The following is a 19,705-nucleotide window of genomic DNA, read 5'->3' as shown; positions in this document are numbered from 1 at the left end:
TGGGGGGTAATTTTTACTAGAGAGAGTAATAGAAATAAATAGAAAGATGACCTTTACCACTGACTCTTTTCTCTTTGTAGAACTGTGTGTACGATACGTTATCACCCGTCGTCATCAGACTGAACTATTCTCAACATGAAAGCGAGAAAGCCGCTAACATCCTGAATGCAGACAGCGCCACAGAGACTGCTACTGAGGTATGGTGATAACTAAATGGTGGAAGCTCTAACAGATCTCTATGCATACATCTGGATATATCTGTATCTGAAGGGATTTCTTGCATGTATTGGTAAAATACCATTACAAACTTTATCTCGAAAACATAGATCTCGAGGACATGGATGCAACTTTGATCAATGTTTATTTGTTTGATAATGTTTATTATGCCTTTGCCTTTGCAGATTTGCATGCCTTTGTAGATCATTTCTAGAAGATACCATATTATCATTTGCAATAATACCTCTTTGAATTACCACTAAGGAAAACTTTGGGATTTCTTTGCACCTAGACCCTGTTTTCCGATAATTGTATCTGTTATTTTATTTTGACTAGAGTTTTCGCTCAACCTCTAGTTGTAATTAACAGGGGTAATTGTTCAATTGAAATTGTAGCATACTATGCATGCAAATCAATCATTAAATAGCTTTTATTGTTATTCAGGGCTGAAAAGTGCATTGACATTTCAAAATTCAAGGCAACTACTTTTGGTTAGTTGAAAATAATAATCATCATTGAGATTAAACATCACTTCCGGTGTCCTGGCCAAGACAGGCAGCAGTAGCCTACAGTCAGACATAGCATAAGAAAACTAAAAAAACTAAAACAGTCCGCAGGGGGGAGGGGGGGATATCAATATCGCAAGACATTTCGGGAGGCTCAAGGAAGTGGGTAATATCAAGTTTGAGCAACAAAGTGTAAAGACATTTCGGGAGGCTCGAGGAGGAGAGTATTATTACATTTGAGCAACAAAGTGTAGTCTTGTGGTGGACTCTATAGACATAATTCACCATACTGTTTTATTGACATGTTGTGGAAATCGTGATTTGATGAAAGAAGAGATTTCTCACGTTGACAACGCAACGGCGTGTCATTTATTGTTGCTCACCAAACCGGAATAAACAAACCGCGCCGTTGTCATCACAACCAAAACAGGTCCGCTTCCTTAAAGAGACAGCGTCCCTTATATTGGAACACAATAACATGTCGTGCAGAACGCACGACTGATGATAAGCAAAACAAGGATAATAAGGGAATATATATCAAGGGAAATAAATGTAACACACAGTATGGGGAATTGTTTCCATAATGTCCACTACATACGTCCCCCAAGAATTCACCATAACAAAAACAATCCAAAGTCAGCGAGGAGGAGGGCGAACAATTCGGCCACAACGACTCCTCTGCACTTGGGCGTGGGTCGAGGCCCCTGCGCATGGCGGCGGCGCCTCTGAGGCATTGGGGCGGGAGGGAGAATGGCGGTGTGAGGAAAACCTAGGCTCCACCCTCAGGGACTTGGGCCGCACCGGAGGGCGCCCACGCTTTGGAGGCTGGGCAAGCCCAACAGGCTTGTCCACATCCAGATGAGCCGGCTTAAGGCGGTCCACAGAAATGCGCTCTGCCCTACCGCCAATGTCCACCACAAAGTGCTTTACCCCCGTCTCCAAAACACGGAACGGGCCGTCGTAAGGAGGCTGCAGCGGCCCCCGGTGTGCGTCATGACGGATGAAGACGTACTCCGCTGACGAAAGACGTGGGGGCGTGTAGGATTGTGGGAGGCTGTGGCGTGAAGTAGGCACAGGCGCGAAAAGCCTAGCCCTATCCTGAAGCACTGTCCGCTGATGGGCTGAGGACCAGGGAATTGTAGAGTCAGGAACGAAATCCCCTGGAACCCGCAATGGCTGGCCATACACCAGCTCCGCTGATGAGGACTGTAGGTCCTCCTTAGGGGCAGTCCTCAGGCCCAGCATGACCCAAGGGAGCCTGTCAACCCAGCCACTGTCCTTGAGGCTGGCTCGAAGAGAGGCCTTCATAGCACGATGAAAACGCTCGCAAAGTCCGTTAGCCTGGGGGTGATATGCAGTGGTGCGGTGAAGTTTCACACCCAGGCTGTCCGCAATGGCGTTCCAGAGCTCAGAGGTAAACTGTGAGCCCCGGTCCGAAGACAAGTCAGATGGGGTGCCAAACCGGGCAACCCAGGTACCGATGAACGCCCGCGCCATCTCAGCAGTCGTCCCTGATGTCAATGGGACAGCCTCCGGCCATCGAGTGGTCCTATCCACCATGGTGAGGAGGTAAGTGAAACCCAGGGAGGAAGGAAGAGGACCCACGAGATCCACGTTGACGTGGTCGAATCTTCGCTCCGGCACCGGGAAATGCGCCAGCGGAGCCTTGGTGTGGCGGTGAATTTTTGATCGCTGACACTCCACACAAGAGTCTGCCCAGTCACGCACATCCTTCTTGAGGCCATGCCAGACAAACTTGGCCGCCACCAACCTCTGAGATGGTTTCCTACCCGGGTGGGAAAGGCTGTGCACAGCGTCAAAAACACGTCGTCTCCATGCCGAGGGAACGACGGGCCGTGGCTCTCCAGTGGAGACGTCACAAAGCAGCATGGTGCCGCCATTGCCAAAAGCGATCTCCGACAACTGCAGTCCAGTGGCAGCAGTCTTGAGTGCCTGTACATCCAGGTCCGTGGCCTGATCGGCTGCCATGTGGGCGTAGTCAAGCCCCAGGTGGACGGCCCCCACAACGGTGCGAGAGAGGCAGTCTGCGACAAGGTTGGTTTTGCCTGCAACGTGTTGAACGTCTGTGGTGAACTCTGAGATGTAAGAGAGTTGTCGCTGTTGGCGGGCAGACCACGGCTCAGACACCTTAGCCATGGCGAACGTTAGGGGTTTGTGGTCAACAAAAGCTGTAAACTGTCGACCCTCTAGCAGTGAACGGAAATGTCGGATGGCAAGGTGAAGTGCAAGCAGCTCCCGGTCAAACGTGCTGTACTTGCGTTCAGGCGGGCGTAGCTGGCGGCTAAAGAAAGCAAGCGGTTGCCAGGCACCATCCACCCACTGCTCGTGCACACCGCCCACTGCATAGTCCGAAGCGTCTGTTGTGATGGCAATAGGCGCATCAGGTGATGGGTGTGCCAGCATCGTCGCTTTGGCCAACGCGGCCTTTGCATCCATGAACGCTTTGTCTCTCTCCGAGGACCAATCCACCAGATGTTTTGGTATTTTCCCCCTCAAGGCCTCATGCAGGGGGCACATGATTGCAGCAGCTCTGGGAATGAAGCGGTGGTAAAAGTTCACCATTCCCAGGAACTCCTGCAGGGACCTCACTGTGACGGGCCGTGGGAAGTTCGAGATCGCGTCAACCTTAGATGGGAGTGGCACGGCCCCGCCCTTGGTGACTCGATGTCCCAGGAAGTCGATGGTGGTCAACCCAAACTGGCACTTAGCTGGGTTGATGATAAGTCCGTGCTGGCTGAGACGCTCGAAGAGGATCCGCAGGTGGGCCAGGTGTTCGGTTTTGGAGGTACTGGCCACGAGGATGTCGTCCAGGTACACAAACAGGAAAGGCAGATCACGTAGTACAGAGTCCATGAGGCGCTGGAATGACTGGGCGGCGTTTTTCAGGCCGAAAGGCATCCTCAAGAACTCAAACAGTCCAAAAGGGGTGATCACTGCTGTTTTGGGCACATCGAGCTGTTGGACAGGAACCTGGTGGTATCCACGGACGAGGTCCACCTTCGAAAAAAGAACTTTGCCAGCCAGGTGTGCTGAAAAATCCTGGATATGAGGCACTGGATAGCGATCTGGCGTTGTAGCGTCGTTAAGCCTGCGGTAATCGCCGCAGGGGCGCCACCCGCCGGCGGGCTTTGGAACCATGTGGAGAGGCGAAGCCCACGGGCTGCTGGAGCGGCGGATGATGCCAAGGCGTTCCATGCTGTCAAACTCAGCCCTGGCAATGGCCAGCTTGGCTGGGTCTAGTCGTCGTGCCCGGGCGTAGACAGGCGGGCCATTGGTGGCGATGTGGTGCTCCACTCCATGCTTGGCCTTAGATGAAGAAAAGGTGGGCTGTGTGAGCACTGGAAACTCTGCGAGCAGGCGATGAAACTCGTCGGCCTGCGAGAGCACGCTAGACAGTCTGATGGAGTCCAAACCACTGAGAGCGCAGGTGTATGAAGAAAACGTGGTGGCGTCAATCAAACGACGGTTTTTGACATCCACCAGCAGCCCATAAGCGCATAGAAAGTCCGCACCCAGGAGGGGGACAGCCACTTTGGCTGTGATAAAGTCCCAGCTAAACCGCTGACCGCCAAAACATAGTGCAACGTGTCGAGTGCCATAAGTGCGTATGGGGCTACCATTAGCAGCCTCCGGGGGGGGGCCAAATCCATCCGCCAGGATGTCCAGTGGTAATGCAGGCAGAATGCTCCTCTGTGCGCCGGTGTCACACAGGAAACGGCGCCCGGAGATGGTGTCCTGGATGAACAGCAGCCTGCCAGTGCGGCCGACACTCAAAGCCACTACTGAGCGCCGGCCCTGGCGTTTCCCGTCCCCCTGAAGCTGCAAGGTGGTAGGCATTTCTTGGCCCTGGAGCCGAATTTAGCGTGGTAAAAACACAGGCTTGTGTCAGAACGTTGCCGGTGCGAAACTGTAGCCACTGCAGTGAGCGCTGAGTCACCAGGGAGCGGGGCGGCGGTGTGAGGGACTTGGGCAGAGTTGGTTGCAATGGCGTATGCAGGATGGAGCGCAGCAGCAGTCATGCCAGGGTGTTGAACAGCCAGAAAAAACCTGTCAGCCTCCTCTGCCAGCGCGCGGCAATCAGTGATGGCAGTGTTGGCCAAAGCAGCCCGTACCTGAGACGGGAGTTGACGCAGGAAGAGCTGGACGAAGAGGAAATCAGGCCTGTGCTCTCCAAGCAGATCCAACATCCTGTCCATAAGTTCAGACGGTTTGCTGTCGCCCAAGCCTTGCAGAGAAAATAGCCGGCTAGCCCTCTCAGCATCAGAAAGTTCAAAAGTCTTCAGCAGGTGAGCCTTGAGTGCTGTATACTTATTCTCTGCAGGGGGATGTTTCAGGAGACTAACCACTCTTGTTGCTGTTGAACTGCCGAGGGCCGACACTACATAGTAGTATTTGGTGGTGTCCGCGGTAATTTCACGCAACGCGAACTGTGCCTCAGTCTGCGCGAACCAAGCAGAAGCCGACGACTCCCAGAACTCCGGGAGTTTCAATGAAACAGCATTCGTCGACATAGTTGTTCGGTGTGTCACTGGAATGCGTCCAGCAGACAAACGTCGGGGTCACCAGTGTGGAAATCGTGATTTGATGAAAGAAGAGATTTCTCACGTTGACAACGCAACGGCGTGTCATTTATTGTTGCTCACCAAACCGGAATAAACAAACCGCGCCGTTGTCATCACAACCAAAACAGGTCCGCTTCCTTAAAGAGACAGCGTCCCTTATATTGGAACACAATAACATGTCGTGCAGAACGCACGACTGATGATAAGCAAAACAAGGATAATAAGGGAATATATATCAAGGGAAATAAATGTAACACACAGTATGGGGAATTGTTTCCATAATGTCCACTACAATGTTTTCGTTGTGTTATAGGGACGCTGTCTCTTTGAGATCACGTCACTTGTGTGTTCATATGCCGGTCGGCGCAATGTTTGAATTTAACAGTTTTTATATGACAAAATGAACGACCTGCCGTTGCTTGTCGAGGTGAGAAACATAACGTCGACATAACGTCTTACCTGGGCGAGTGTCCTTGCGGTGTGTGCGCGTGCGTGTGTGTTCTTACCTGCGCGTGTGTCGGTGGCGGAGCCGTTATGCTTACGTCTTACCTCGGCGAGTGTGTTGCTGCCTTTGTCTTGACGTGCGGTGTGTGTGTGTGTGTGTGTGTGTGTGTGTGTGTGTGTACGCATGTGTGTGTTGCCGTGTATGTTGGTGCGCATGTGTGTGCTTGCGGTGTACGCATGCGTTCGCGCCTGCTGTGTGTGTGTGTGAGTTCCAGGCTGCTTGGCACATGCGCACATGAGTAACTTGAGTAACTGGTGCGACAGGCCTGCTGTTATAGTAGTAAGATATATATCCTTATCTAATTCATGTTTCTTATACCAGTAGATTAAGTGTGTGTGTGTGTGTGTGTGTGTGTGTGTGTGTGTGTGTGTGTGTGTGTGTGTGAGTAAATCGTATTTTTTCATCCGTTTTGTGAATTGTAAAGAAGTGTTCCAAGGCCTAATCTAGCACATGATTGTATCTCCGTCCCAAAACACTGCATATTTAGCAAACTCTAAGCCTTATCACTTTTACACAAGGCTTTCCACCTCAATTAAACTCTCACCCGCAGGCCACAATCTACCGTGATTCAATACATCATCCTCATGTGCTTCACTTCACCCCAACATTTGGGCACATCTTTGTTACTCAATGACTCACAATCTGTTGTTCTATTGCATCCCAGAAGAAGGTCCAAACGTCTCTGTGTTTCAGGTCCCCTTCAAGAAGAACTGCAGAACCAACGACACCTGCATAGCAGAACTGGAGGTGGACTTCACCTTCAAGTACGTCCAGCACACATCCAACACGTAACCGTTGGTCCATGTACCACACACGAGTCTGTGACTAACGGGAACTCGGTCTTCCAGCGCCCCGACGTTAGTGGTGGTCAACCACAACAACTTCAACGTGACCCTGAGACTGACCAACAAGGGAGACGACTCCTACAACACCAAACTCTACCTCTTCTACCCCCCCGGCCTCTCCTTCTCCATGTTGAATCGGTTAACGGTGACGGAGCACAACAAGCAGCGTCTCTTCTTTATATAACGCCTTAGAGATCGGCAGTTTGAACCGTTTTTTTCCGTTCTCAACAGTCGAGCCGGCCGACGCTGCCGTCCTGTAAGGACCTGGAGGGGGTTCTCAACGAGACCATGTGTGGGGTCAACCTCCCCGTGTACCACAGTGGGACCAACGTGAGTTCATAGATAGCCGATATTCACATGCAGGGGTGCTTAAACAGTGCATATCAAACAGCTAAGTTGTGTTCGAAATGCAGTGTTATGTAGTGAGTGGTGGGTCAGGCCTGGTGCGGAAGATGACCACAGCAAGGGTATTGTAACAAGGAGCCATTGTGTTTAAATTACCTTCTTACTAAACTACTTTTGAGTTGAGTTGTTGTTGCTGAATCCATCGTCCTTAGACTGTTGTTACTCTGACATTGGCCTCCTCACATCTTGACCATCTGGCCCATGCAGGGGCTAAATATTTCCATCGAATAAAGATCCCAAGTTACTACAAGATTGAGCTAATCAAGCATTTTTGTGTATGTTTATGCAATGTTTAGTGAGTTTCGCAAATGTAACCTATGAAGTATTCTACAAGATGGATGTGACTAACGTGAACATTTTGTGTTTCTGTCTTTTACATTTCAAGGCCACATTTCAAGCTTTGTTCCGCGTTATGGACTCATATGACTGGGACAGCGAAATGTCAATGACCATTACAGGAAAGAGGTACATTTCTATTTGTATCTATTTGATTATTATTAATAATTGATTTGTTGTTAATGTATTTGATTAATCATTGTCATGTGCTCTGTTGTACAGTGATAATAACAACTCCACCATGAGCTCAATGACCAAATCCATCCCAGTACAATATCAAGTGGTCTTAACAGTAGTAGTGTAAGTATACATTTTAAATAGAAATTGCATTGATGCTGTGTGTAATTAATGCAATTATCAGTTTAACTACTGAAGTATATCCAGTATTTAGTATTTGATCTCCTTCCCTTTTTGCAGGCATGAAGACACAATAACCTACCTTAACTTCACTCTAGAAGATCAGGCACCAAAGGAAGTGGTTGTCATATACGAGGTAGAAAATAAGCGCTATTGATATTTGTCATATTCATAATGGAATGTTAGCACCAATACAAACATCTTTTGAACTGATTTTGAATACCTAATGATGTTCTTGGTCCAACCCTCAGGTGAAGAACCTGGGTTTAAAAGTGTTGCCTGTTGCTGTGTCCGTCACCATCCCTACAAAAATGGAGTATGACTTTGAAATCAACAACTATCGAGTGTTTGTTGAAGAGGTATCAGGTGGCATTCATAACAGTAGATATTTTCAACAATTATAACTGTTGTTATGACAATAATGCACAAATTATAACTCGCCCCACTTTTTCCTTTTTAGGGAAATCCATGTATGGAAACAAACATGACTGACGCTTCAGAAGTAAGTGAACACAACACAACCAAAACGATCATAACAATATCCACTAGAAACATGTTACGATAACGTTATCATACTCAACTAACCCTTTTTTACAACAGAAGTGCTTGTCTAACATAACCTGCACGACCGTGGTGTGTGAGCCCTTCTCTCTGGCCAGTTACTCCACCACTAAGGTCATTCTGTCCGGGCACGTATCATTCAAGAACCTGGAGCAACTGGCAAAGGTTTGTGTGCGCATGCCCTCACTTCAGCGCTGATCACTCGGTTGCAGTTTCCATTTCTACTGTTGCATTATTTTGTGATAAATAAATCCAATATTTTTCCCTTCTCAGGGCCGGTCACTGCTCAAACTATTCAGTGGCGAAACACAAGATGTGATGTGGAGAAGCGTTGTAGAAGTGACCTATGACAAACACCGCTATGTGCAACAATCGGTGAGGGTCTATGCACTAAAAATGACTGCGTTGTCGCTTTGTACAAAAATTGGGTATTGATTATAATCTCAATTTGTTTCTTCTAACTTGCATATTCTCGACTTCAGAACGAAGCCAGCTTTCCCAGAGCACAGGTATGCATTCACTTTTCTAAAGAAACGTAAGACCCAATGTGAAAAACGCAAGGGCCCTTTCATGACTTCTCTCCTTTTTATTTCTGTAGCCTTTTATCCGAGTTGAACTGATCATGGCTCCTGATATAATACTCATCGTCGCCGTGGGATGCACTGCAGGCCTGCTTCTTCTGCTCATCTCTGCTTTGCTCATGTTCAAAGTGAGTTGGACTTCATGGGTGCCTAGCCACGCCCTAGTGCATGACGTGCCGGATGCAGAAATACTCTCGTTTTCTAGCATTGTCGCATCATAAGCGAGAGGTCTGAGCGAGCACAGTCTCATTGTTTACCGACCATGGAAGTATAAAGGCGACGACACACCAGTCGGTCGGTGAGACTTGAGAGGTCGGTGACATGAGTCTCTTTGGTGTGTATGGTGAAATCGGCCACGTCTGCGTTCTTTTTAGCCGATTCAACATGTGTAATCGGCCATTAGAGTCGTTCAGTCTTTTACCATTCTGATTGGTGGAGGGCTAGCAGCTTGACTAGCGAATCAGTGAAGCCCAGAAGTGAGGATGGTAAACATAAAGGATATAAAGTGTAAGCGAAGACGATGTCGACACACTCTCTCAACGCTTTGTTTGGCATCGAATTGAATCATGAGGACCAAAGACCTCGAGAAACAATTTATTACCTTTAACCTATTACCGTTTGTATTTTATACTTACTACTACTTTATTACATTTTATACTTTATTACTTCTTACAATAAAACACATCTTTGAAAAAGCAAATCTCTATTGTTTTATATAATAGGCCATGAACTGCTTCTATTGGTTCTGAATGTGGGCCAGTCAGTGTTGTCTATGGACATCATTCACATGAAGTGAACACTTCCATTGTCCTCCATTCCCATGTAAGAAATGTCACTACTGACAAATGCCGATTTGAGTACACTACCTTCACATTTGAACTTTTCACCTTCCATTATTCCCTGACAAAAAACTATGCGGCATGTTTCCAATATCTATGACGCTAGTGTGGTGACTTAGCAGTGATGATGCTACATGAGGCAATTATGATTTATTTGATTTTTATTGATCTTTCTGAATAATCACAGTTGAAACCCAACAAGTTTTCCTCTTTTACACACAGTCAATCTGTCCTATATCTTGCCCCATTGAAAAGGCACTGCACCCTGTTCAGACATGATATCAACATCTTCCATCGTTTGACAACAGAGTGGCGAAGACACGCCCCTTCTGTTAGAGCCCATGGGACCTATGAGATCGAAAAATATGAATGGGTTTCAATGGCGAGAAAGTAATTATTTTATGGTCCCAGTATTTATATGCCCTGGATTACACATATGTTGTTTGTGGATTTAAATGATAATTTTTCATGCAAAGAAAACAAAAAAATTCCGCGAAGAAGTTTGATAATGTTTAAAGGTTTTGTGTGAGGCCGCTTTGTGAACTACAGCTCTTCGCTGCTCGCGACGCAAATGATATGCGTCACCACCCGCATTTGGAACTCCGGTGTGAGTACCAAATGTGTTCGGCTGCCAGATCGGTTCGGGGTCCTGCGCTTACAGATGACGTATCGACACTCGACGTATCGACACAAGCCAACGGACAAAAACCGGAAGGGTTGGTTATAAACGGTGCTCAATCAGTTTTGGTTTTGAATTCATTGAACGGAGCCCGTTCTCTCACAAAGCCATTGGAAATAAGTATAAGCGCTGATGAATGCATATTTTTATTTTCACATATGTTAAAGTAAGGATTGCCATTGTTAAAGTTAGATATTAAGACAGTATTTTCTGTAATGACAAAAGTACAGAATTAATATTTTCTATATACATTTTCTAGTTTCTATTTACTGAAAATGAAGAGCTTGGACAGTCATATGATTGATGAGATTTTATATAATAAAACGGCATGTTTAGATCCCATGTTGAATTGAGGATGAATTCATGAATGTGTTCATATTAGATATTCATCCTAGTCCTTGAATATTGATTTTTTTTTTAATGATTTTCCAGATGTTCACTGACTTGTATCCTTGCCTATACAACTAATAACAATATAAAATGTAACATTTTCCTCGTTTCCACTAGGGGTATCATTGCTCTACAATTTAACAAACATCTGTAAAATAGTAAAAAATTCAAGGTAGGCCTATAACAATGTATATAATTCATGAATATATCCTCAATTGGCCGTGGGATCAAAACATGCAGTTTTTTATGGATTTACATTGAGCTGAATGTGTGTATGTGAATTGCAGTGTATGTGTTTGGATACACACACGGGCACACACACTGACATATTTGTATATTATTATTATTTTTTTTATTCATGTGGCCTGCAGTGGCGATATCGCACAGGTGTATTCCCACAGGCTCTGAAAACAACAGTCATCAAGCCATATCTCCACTCCTCTCGACGGGAAGGGATTTGTATCCATATTTACAATTTAAATGTACCTATGATCTTGGACGGCAGATGTCATCACAGTTCCCTTTTCCTTGCTGACATTAATAGGATGAAGGACAGGGGCAACCGTCTTCATCCCTTCCTGACGCTGACAACGGGGACATTCATCAACCTTTAAAGCAGTGAAATAAAGTTCCATTAAGATCTACTGGTATCATGGTATTACATAAGTATGACAAAGCAAATAACAAGTTCTCTGTATATTTGTTGCAATTTAAGGAGGTTACAGGAGACAGATTAAAATACTTCTACAGAATGTCTAAATTTAAAATAAATCCATCTCAATTCAGTCTCATAACTCACCTTTCAAAAAGTCCAAAAACTTACCCATTTCTTAACGTCCTCTCGCAATGTTGCCCAGTGGTAGGATGCCTTTATTTTGTCCATTGTCCTGCGCCTCCCTGGATGACCTCCAGTGCCCAGGTTGTCATGGCACTCCCGGAGGACATCACGAGCCCGCTCATTAGTGCACACCACCAATCTTACATTGTTTTTGTGCCTATAATACAACTCCTCATCTGATGCAGCGGGAAAAAAACATTCACTTAGACCTGCCCTGACTAAGAGTTTTCCTTTTAGAATATTCCCTCTCATTTCTTTTGTATAACAACATTACTAGTAAAACCAACAAGTTTTTAGTCAACTATTAGGGGGCAGCCCTACTTCATTTATGAATGTGTATGTACAATCTGTGGTTAGGTAACATTATGACAACAAGTAGCTTCAGGAAATCTAGTGAAATTGCCAAGTTACAAATAAAGGAACTAGATGGAACTAGATGTTTTGTACTTGGATGTTTGTTTAAAATAGAAAAAGTGTAACGCATTTGTCATTGAGAAAGTTAATATTTTAAACATCTTTGAGCATTTCTACATTGTCGTGTTATTATGTCACACATACACAAGCAAAATCAAACGATAACATTCTGAGGAAAAACAAAAGAAATCAAATGGCAGTAAATAAGAAATATATTATCTTGGTGGCAAAAAAACAATTTGCTTTTTTTTTAGCACAGTTTAAAGTATCTGTTCGATGTGAAATTCCAACTCGCAACAATGCGCAAGTCGAATATGGTTTCATAAAACAAAATAAAATGCAAATGTTTTGGGCAGTACTTGGAAGAAAAAAGCAAAGGAATAGTGCCAATACAGAATACTTCCGATAAACTGGCTCAAATGTGCATTTGTGTTTGACACAATGTGACTTACCTTTCAGAAAGTAGGTCTTTGAGACCCTCCTAATGTTGGCCTTCCTGCTCTCTGGGTTTGGGACGGTTGTTGTTAAGCTGTGGTATGTTTTTAGATTGAGGTAATGCTTGACTTCAGTATAAAACCCTTCCATTTCTGTGAAAATAAATGAAATAAACAAAGACAAAGGCAGTTTTCAGAATTAAGGCCAGAAAACAATTAATTCAATGGTATTAGGTTAAGGGTAATTATCACCTACAAAAGCCCCCCCCACACACACACACACAACTTCATACAAATTTAGTTCATTTTTAAAATTTCTATCTATTTTATTTATATTGTTTTTGCTTTATTATAAGTTGGCTGTAGTTATTTTGTTTTATTTCTCAAGTATGCTGCTTCGAATAGTTTGTGGCGTGTTTAGTCACATAAAAACGCCTCTTTTATTCATAGATTAGAAAAGAAAAGGAGATCGTTAATACAGTACTTACCTAAAGAGCGGAAAAACGTTTTAGTCAGCGTTTTAGTATGCGCATGCGCATTTAATGACATCGTTTACAGGAAGTGCGTCATTATTGCGCATCTAGGACCCCCGAATTTAAGGTTAAGAAATTAACCAAGGTTTTCTGATATATTCGCTCGGTATCTCACTATGGGACACGCCCCTCGCGCTTGTCCCCCAGAAGCAATTTTACATTACGCCAGTCGTGACTGGCCAACAGATGTGACGTCTGCCTGCAGGGGAGGGACTCCCTCCTACTACATAAGTCCCGTCGTCACGTCATCTCTTCAGTCTATAGGCAAAAACACCTCTTCCTCGCTCCGGGCAAGGAGGGTGGTCTGGTGAGATACCTCACTCATATATCAGAAAACCTTGGTTAATTTCTTAACCTTAAGTTTTCTTTCAATATTCGCTCGGTATCTCACTATGGGATATAGTAACTCCCGTATTGCCAAAGAAGTACCAGTGCAAACCCATCAAACAGGCATGTTCACTGATCCAACGCTCAAGACTGTGTGAGACAGATTAGGCGCAGTAACATCCAACCTGTAGAATCTAGCGAAAGTGTGAGGCGTCGCCCAGCTGGCAGCCGCACATATCTCTTCCACTGAGATCCCCTGAAACAGTGCCCAGGATGCGGATATGCCGCGAGTCGAATGTGCGCGCAGGCCGATAGGGGGTTCCAAACCCACGCTATTATAAGCCATGGCTATAGCCTCTACGATCCAGTGTGATAAACGCTGCTTCGAGAGAGGCTTTCCCAGGTGTGACGTAGCACATGATACAAACAGCTGCTCCGATTTCCTGAATCCAGCCGTCCTATCAACATAGACGCGTAAAGCCCGCACCGGGCAGAGCGCATTCAGCCGCTCCTGCTCCTGGGAGGAGAAAGGAGGAGAATGGAAAGCCAACAGCTCAATAGGGCGGTATGACACTGCCGAGTCAAATACCTTGGGAACAAACGCAGGATTCGGCTTTAATAGAACCTTTGAGTTCCCCCTCAAAAACTGCATACATGTCGGACTAACCGACAGCGCATGGATTTCACTCGTGCGCTTAGCCGAGGCCAACGCGAGCAACAAAGCCGTTTTAAATGAGAGCGTCTTAAGCTCTACCTGTTGTAAGGGCTCAAACGGTGGGCGTGACAGTGTATCAAGCACCGTAGATAAATCCCACGGAGCAGCCAAGCTCCGCGACACCGGCCGAAGACGGCGTGCACCTTTCATAAACCGGCAAACGATCGGGTGCTGACCTGCCGTTCTGTCCCCAAAACCTATGTGACAAGCCGATATTGCGGCTAAGTACACTTTGACCGTGGAGAAAGCCCTGCCTTTATCCAGCAAGTCCTGTAGAAATGTCAGAATAACAGGCACGGGACTCTGGAAAGCTATTTCCCCAGCTTTCGCGCACCACTCCTCGAACGCACGCCATTTTCCGTCATATGCGTAACGCGTAGAGGAAGCCCTGGCGCCCTGGATAGTCGTAATGACATTCCAAGGGAGTCCATCCGTCGTTAGGTTCATCCTTTCACGGGCCAGGCCCACAGAGCCATGCGTTCCGGATGAGGACGGAAGATTTCCCCATGCGCTTGCGTCAGGAGATCCCTGCGTAAAGGCAGAGGCCAAGGCTGGCTGCACAGCAACTGGACTATTTCCGCCAACCGATATTTTCCCGGCCAACGGGGGGCTATAAGGATCAGCGCATGACCCTTCTCTCGCACTCTGGCGAGAGTAGGAATGATCAGTTCTAATGGGGGAAAAGCGTACAGGAGGACGCGTGGCCACTCGTATGCCAAAGCATCCAGCCCCATCGGGGCGCTCCGACCGGTCAGGGAATAGAACAGAGGGCACTGAGTGTTCTCCTCTGATGCAAAGAGATCGACCCCTGCGCGACCGTATCTCTCCCATATCTGGTTCACGACCACGTTGTGGAGTTTCCAGTCCTTGTAGCGAGGGTCGCCCCTGGACATCAAATCTGCTCCCCAGTTCCGCGCGCCCGGTACGTGCGTTGCTCTCAGCGACGACAGGTGGGCGTGGCCCCACATGGTCAGTCTGTGTGCCAACGTGTGCATTTGAGGGGAGCGTAGCCCCCCCTGACGGTTTATATACGCCACCACCCTGGTGTTGTCCGTCCTGACTAGAACATGTTGCCCTCTCAGAAAGGGAAGAAAATGTTTCAGCGCCAGTGACACCGCCTGAAGCTCCAGGCAGTTTATGTGAACAAACTGCATATGTGAGCTCCATGTGCCATTCACTGTTCTGCCCTCGTAGACAGCTCCCCAGCCCGCCCGGGAGGCATCCGTCGAAAGGACCTTCCTTGCCAGGATAGTTCCCATGGTAACGCCTGTAGTCAGAAAGGACGCGCGTCCCCAAGGACGCAGCGCCAAGACGCACGCCATGGAGATCAAACCTCGGCGATGGCCATGGCACGTTGGGTTCAGTCCGGGTGATGCAACCCATCGCTGGACCGGCCTCATATGGAGGCGGCCAAGTGGGACTACTACCAGCGCCGACGCCATCAGACCCAAAAGTCTGAGGCACGTTCTGAACTTCAACATCGTCCCCCTGCGAAAAAATGCCAGACAAGCCTGAAAGGCTTCCACTCTCTCCGCGGATAGACGTGCTTTGAACGTCACTGAATTGAGGCACAGGCCTATGAACGTTATGCTTTGAGTGGCGACCAAAACACTCTTTTTCACGTTTATTGTGAAACCCAGGGACATTAGGTGCGATATGAGCACGCTGGTTTGCGCCTGAGCCTCCTGGGATGACTGTGTGGCTAGAAGCCAGTCGTCTATGTACGTTGCTAAACGCATTCCCTTCAACCGGAGGGGCGCGATAGCAGCCTCCGTGCACTTCACAAACACCCGTGGACTTAACGAAAGGCCGAACGGGAGAACCAAATACTCGTATGTTACGCCCTGGAAGGCGAACCTGAGATATTTCCTGTGAGGAGGATAAATGGGGATATGGAAATAAGCGTCCCTCAGATCTCTGCTCGTGAACCAGCCTCCCGGGCGCACGAAGCGTATGAGAGCGGCGTGTGTCAGCATCCTGAAACTGTACTGTCTCATGTATCTGTTGAGAGCGCGTAAATCTAATATCGGCCGGAGGTCCCCTCCCTTCTTTGGGACTAGAAAGTACCTCGAGTAAAAACCGCTTTGGTTTTTCTCCGGTGGCACGATCTGAATAGCCTGTTTGTTTTTTAGAGAGGTGATTTCCTCCTGTAAAACACGAGCTTTCTCTCCACGGGCCTGCGACTGCAGTATCCTGTTGAAACAGGGAGGAGTGGACGCAAATTGGAGCCTGTAGCCGGTGGTTACAGTTTTTATAACCCAATCTGACGCACCACATGCACGCCACTGTTGAGCCCGACCAGACAGCGGCCCCAGCGTCGCTGGTCCCGCTGTCGTGCCGGGCAGAACGGGCATGGTGGGCTGCGCACCGGCGCTTGTGCCCACCAGGCACCGTTTTATTACATTCTGTTCCTTTTTTATGTTTATCATTTTTTTCATTTTTTCTGTTTTCACAATCAGCTGCGCCCTCGGCTCGGAGCCTGGATGCTTGCTGGCACAGAACATTTTTAATGAACAATGATTTGGGGAAGGGGGACACATGCGTGATGTTGGGCACTGGCGTGTGCTTATACATATGCATGCGTCTGCGAGACACTGCTGCCGCTCCACCGAGCTCTCTGCAGGTCCGACCCTTCTCTCCTTCGCGCCGTGAACTGTGAAGGCTGAACGGCCTTCTGCACGCCTTTTGCAGGGCTTGGAACACGCCCTCTGTAACCCTTTCTGGAACCGGGTTTGGAACAGAACATCTAGGGGGGCAGGCGACGGCGTCTGGCCGGGCCCGCCATACCCCCCTGGCCACAGCGCCTCAGGTAGCGCGCCGTTTCTTCACGGCTCCCTGAGTAGCCGAAGGGGCCGCACGGCCACCTGGCGCCGCCCCGGGCGCGGGTGGTTTCCTCGCCCACGCGCCACTGTGCTCCGGCGGCTTGTTCTGGCCCCGGCCGGCACCGTGGGTTGAGTGGGGCTGACGCTTCTGGATGCGGTAAGCCGGCGGAGGAGCGCGGGGCTGGGTGAACACCTGGCCAGGTGCGTTGGCGGGGAAAGGCGCTCTTCTGGGAAGACACAGACGCAGCGCCTCACCCTCCCTCTTTTTCTCCTCCCAGCGTTTTAGCATGACGTCATACGCTGGGCCAAACAGGCCCTTCGGGTCCACAGGCACATCGAGGAGTTGGGTTTTTTCCCGCTGAGAGAGACTGGACAGGTTCAGCCACCTTGCTCTCTCCTGCGCGACCATCAGCGCCATGGCCCTTCCGGACGCTTGGACAGCGCTCCTGTGAAGGCGTAGGCACAGGTCCGTCACCACGCACAATTCATCCCAGAGGGCTGGGGTTGGTGACGATGACATGTTGACCTCCAGCTCAGCCTGGTAGGCCAGCAGCAACGACGATGCGTTGAGGGCCCTCACCGTCTTGGCCATCGCCTTGTAGCCCTTCTCGGTCATTGACGACTGGAAGGAGTCGGCTCTGGACGGCAGTGTAGGGCTCGCCGAAGTCATGGCGGACTTCTGCGTGGGGTGGAGGTGCGACGCCAGCAGTGGTTCAACCGGAGGCAGGTGGGAGAACCCCTTTTCCTCCATACCGGCCCAATCCAACCCTGATCCACCCTGGACAGGGATCTTGGCTGAGAGAGGCTTGCTCCAAGACCGAGTCGCTTCATCCAGGCACTCTCTCTTGGGAAAGGCCGGAAGTAGCAGGCTGGTCGAGGTCTTCGCCTTTGGGAGTCGCTTGCCCTCGTAGCGAGATGTGGCGGTCTCCACCGGGGGCTTAGGCCACTCGATGTTCAGCCTCGCAGCCGCCCTCTTGCAGGCCTCGTGGAGGTCCATGCTGACGGCCGGGTTCAGGGAGCTGGTGCACGCGCCGCCGACCACCATAGGCGACGCGGTGCGGGGGGAAAAAGAATCATCATCCTCGTCAGAGCCGAGGCTAATAGATTCCTCCCCCGACTCGGAGTAACCGCCCTCGGCCTCGTCAGGCCCTGCCAGCAGGCTAGCCTCGATAGCGTCGGGTTGAGTCAACTCCAGCGGGTGGGAAGCTTCGGTGAGGTTCACCTCCGATCCCCAGCTGGCGCCCTGGCCCTCCCTCCCCGCCCCCAGCTGGCATGGGGGCGGCGAGCCCCAGGGAACCTCCCGCTAGCTCCGGTAGTGGTGGGTCGGTTACCCCCATTACCGGATCTTCTGCGAAGAGCTTCGCCTGCTTATTCAGCCGGCGTTTGCGGGTTTTATTAGTAAACCGCGCGCAATGCTCGCAGGTGGCCGGGAATTCAAGGGCAGCCTTGGCATGTTCCAGCCCAAGGCAGCGAATGCAGGCGGTGTGGCTATCCGCTCCCGACATCTTGTTCCCGCACACGCAGGACTTTGTCGGAGGCTTCCCCGAGCCCTCGGTTAGGGTAGGTTCAACCTCGAACTGCATGGTCTCCGCTTTCCGCTTATGCCCAGCCGCTGTTTGGTGACAGGTCAGCTTGGGCACGTGGATTGCAGCTAGTGTGGGTACTAGCAGCTAGTACGGATAGTAGCAGCTACTGTTTGGTGACAGTCTAGCTTTGTTTTGCCTCACAGAGGTCAGTTGCAGCGATGTAGGCTAGCGTTCGGTGACCGAGGGGTTAGCTCGCTCTGGGAACAGTTTGCTAAGCCGTCCACAACTTCTGTCCGAGAGGTGCTTCTAGGAGCGAGAAGAGGTTAAAGACTGAAGAGATGACGTGACGACGGGACTTATGTAGTAGGATGGAGTCCCTCCCCTGCAGGCAGACGTCACATCTGTTGGCCAGTCACGACTGGCGTAATGTAAAATTGCTTCTGGGGGACAAGCGCGAGGGGCGTGTCCCATAGTGAGATACCGAGCGAATATTGAAAGAAAACACATTTGGTACTCACACCGGTACAGACATGGCGATCTCTCTGCTCCACTTCACCGCCTTTTTTTTTTCCAAGGGGAGGATAAAAGCATCGAAAGAGGTGAAAACCATTATAAATCGGGGCATGTGGAGGGTTTCAGTTATGCCGATGGGGAGATTGTCGGTCTACACAAAACCTAACATAATCAAACTTCTTTATTTATTTTTTTATTTCTTTGCATGAAAAATTATCATTTAAATCCACAAACAACATATGTGTAATCCAGGGCATATAAAGACCGGGACCAGAAAATAATTACTTTCCCTCCATTGAAACCCATTCATATTTTTCGATCTCATAGGTCCCATGGGCTCTACCGGAAGGGGCGTGACTTCGCCACTCTATAGCGCATGAGACAATTAGCAGGAGACCTGGCTGTGGAGCAGCCTGGAGGGAGGGGTTATCCCCTCAAGTATAGGCTACGAGAACCAACGAACCCGCTCAGTCTATGCCTCGTTTCCACCGAGCGGTGCGCTACTGTTCGTTGCGGTACAGTGCGGCTCTGTTCGCTTATTCATACTTTGCACATGACGTCACGCAGACTGGCTGGCGGGCAAGAACAACGTTCTCTAGCAACGAAACTTATCAACCTAATCAAGGATCTGCCAGGACATCGCGAGTTTTACCAAACCAAACAAAAGTTGGTATTTTGAGGTGAAAACGATATGCCAGACAGTTGTGCGATTGGATGTACTAACCGCCGAGGAGTGAAGCCGGGGTTATGTTTTTACCGGATCCCATCCGAAAAGGAGAA

General features: G+C 48.8%; 1 protein-coding gene across 1 annotated transcript in view; it reads left to right on the top strand.

Annotated features, from left to right (window-relative positions):
• LOC307070601 (integrin alpha-X-like) overlaps positions 1-9,570 on the top strand; it is a 39,166-nt gene extending 29,596 nt beyond the window's left edge. Inside the window, exons 19-31 of the mRNA XM_079729123.1 lie at positions 81-197; positions 6,504-6,574; positions 6,659-6,800; positions 6,887-6,985; positions 7,446-7,525; positions 7,619-7,696; positions 7,814-7,889; positions 8,005-8,112; positions 8,214-8,255; positions 8,354-8,479; positions 8,588-8,689; positions 8,797-8,823; positions 8,913-9,570. Coding sequence (XP_079585249.1) covers positions 81-197; positions 6,504-6,574; positions 6,659-6,800; positions 6,887-6,985; positions 7,446-7,525; positions 7,619-7,696; positions 7,814-7,889; positions 8,005-8,112; positions 8,214-8,255; positions 8,354-8,479; positions 8,588-8,689; positions 8,797-8,823; positions 8,913-9,116 — 1,272 coding nt within the window. The 3' untranslated portion in view covers positions 9,117-9,570. The remainder of the gene's footprint in view (positions 1-80; positions 198-6,503; positions 6,575-6,658; positions 6,801-6,886; positions 6,986-7,445; positions 7,526-7,618; positions 7,697-7,813; positions 7,890-8,004; positions 8,113-8,213; positions 8,256-8,353; positions 8,480-8,587; positions 8,690-8,796; positions 8,824-8,912) is intronic.
• The last annotated feature ends 10,135 nt before the right edge of the window (positions 9,571-19,705 follow it).

Source organism: Pollachius pollachius, assembly GCF_949987615.1.
Source record: "Pollachius pollachius genome assembly, chromosome: 2".
NCBI classification, from domain to species: Eukaryota; Metazoa; Chordata; class Actinopteri; order Gadiformes; family Gadidae; genus Pollachius; species Pollachius pollachius.
The sequence above is the reverse complement of the archived record's forward strand: the minus strand, read 5'-3'. Positions and strand labels throughout refer to the sequence as shown.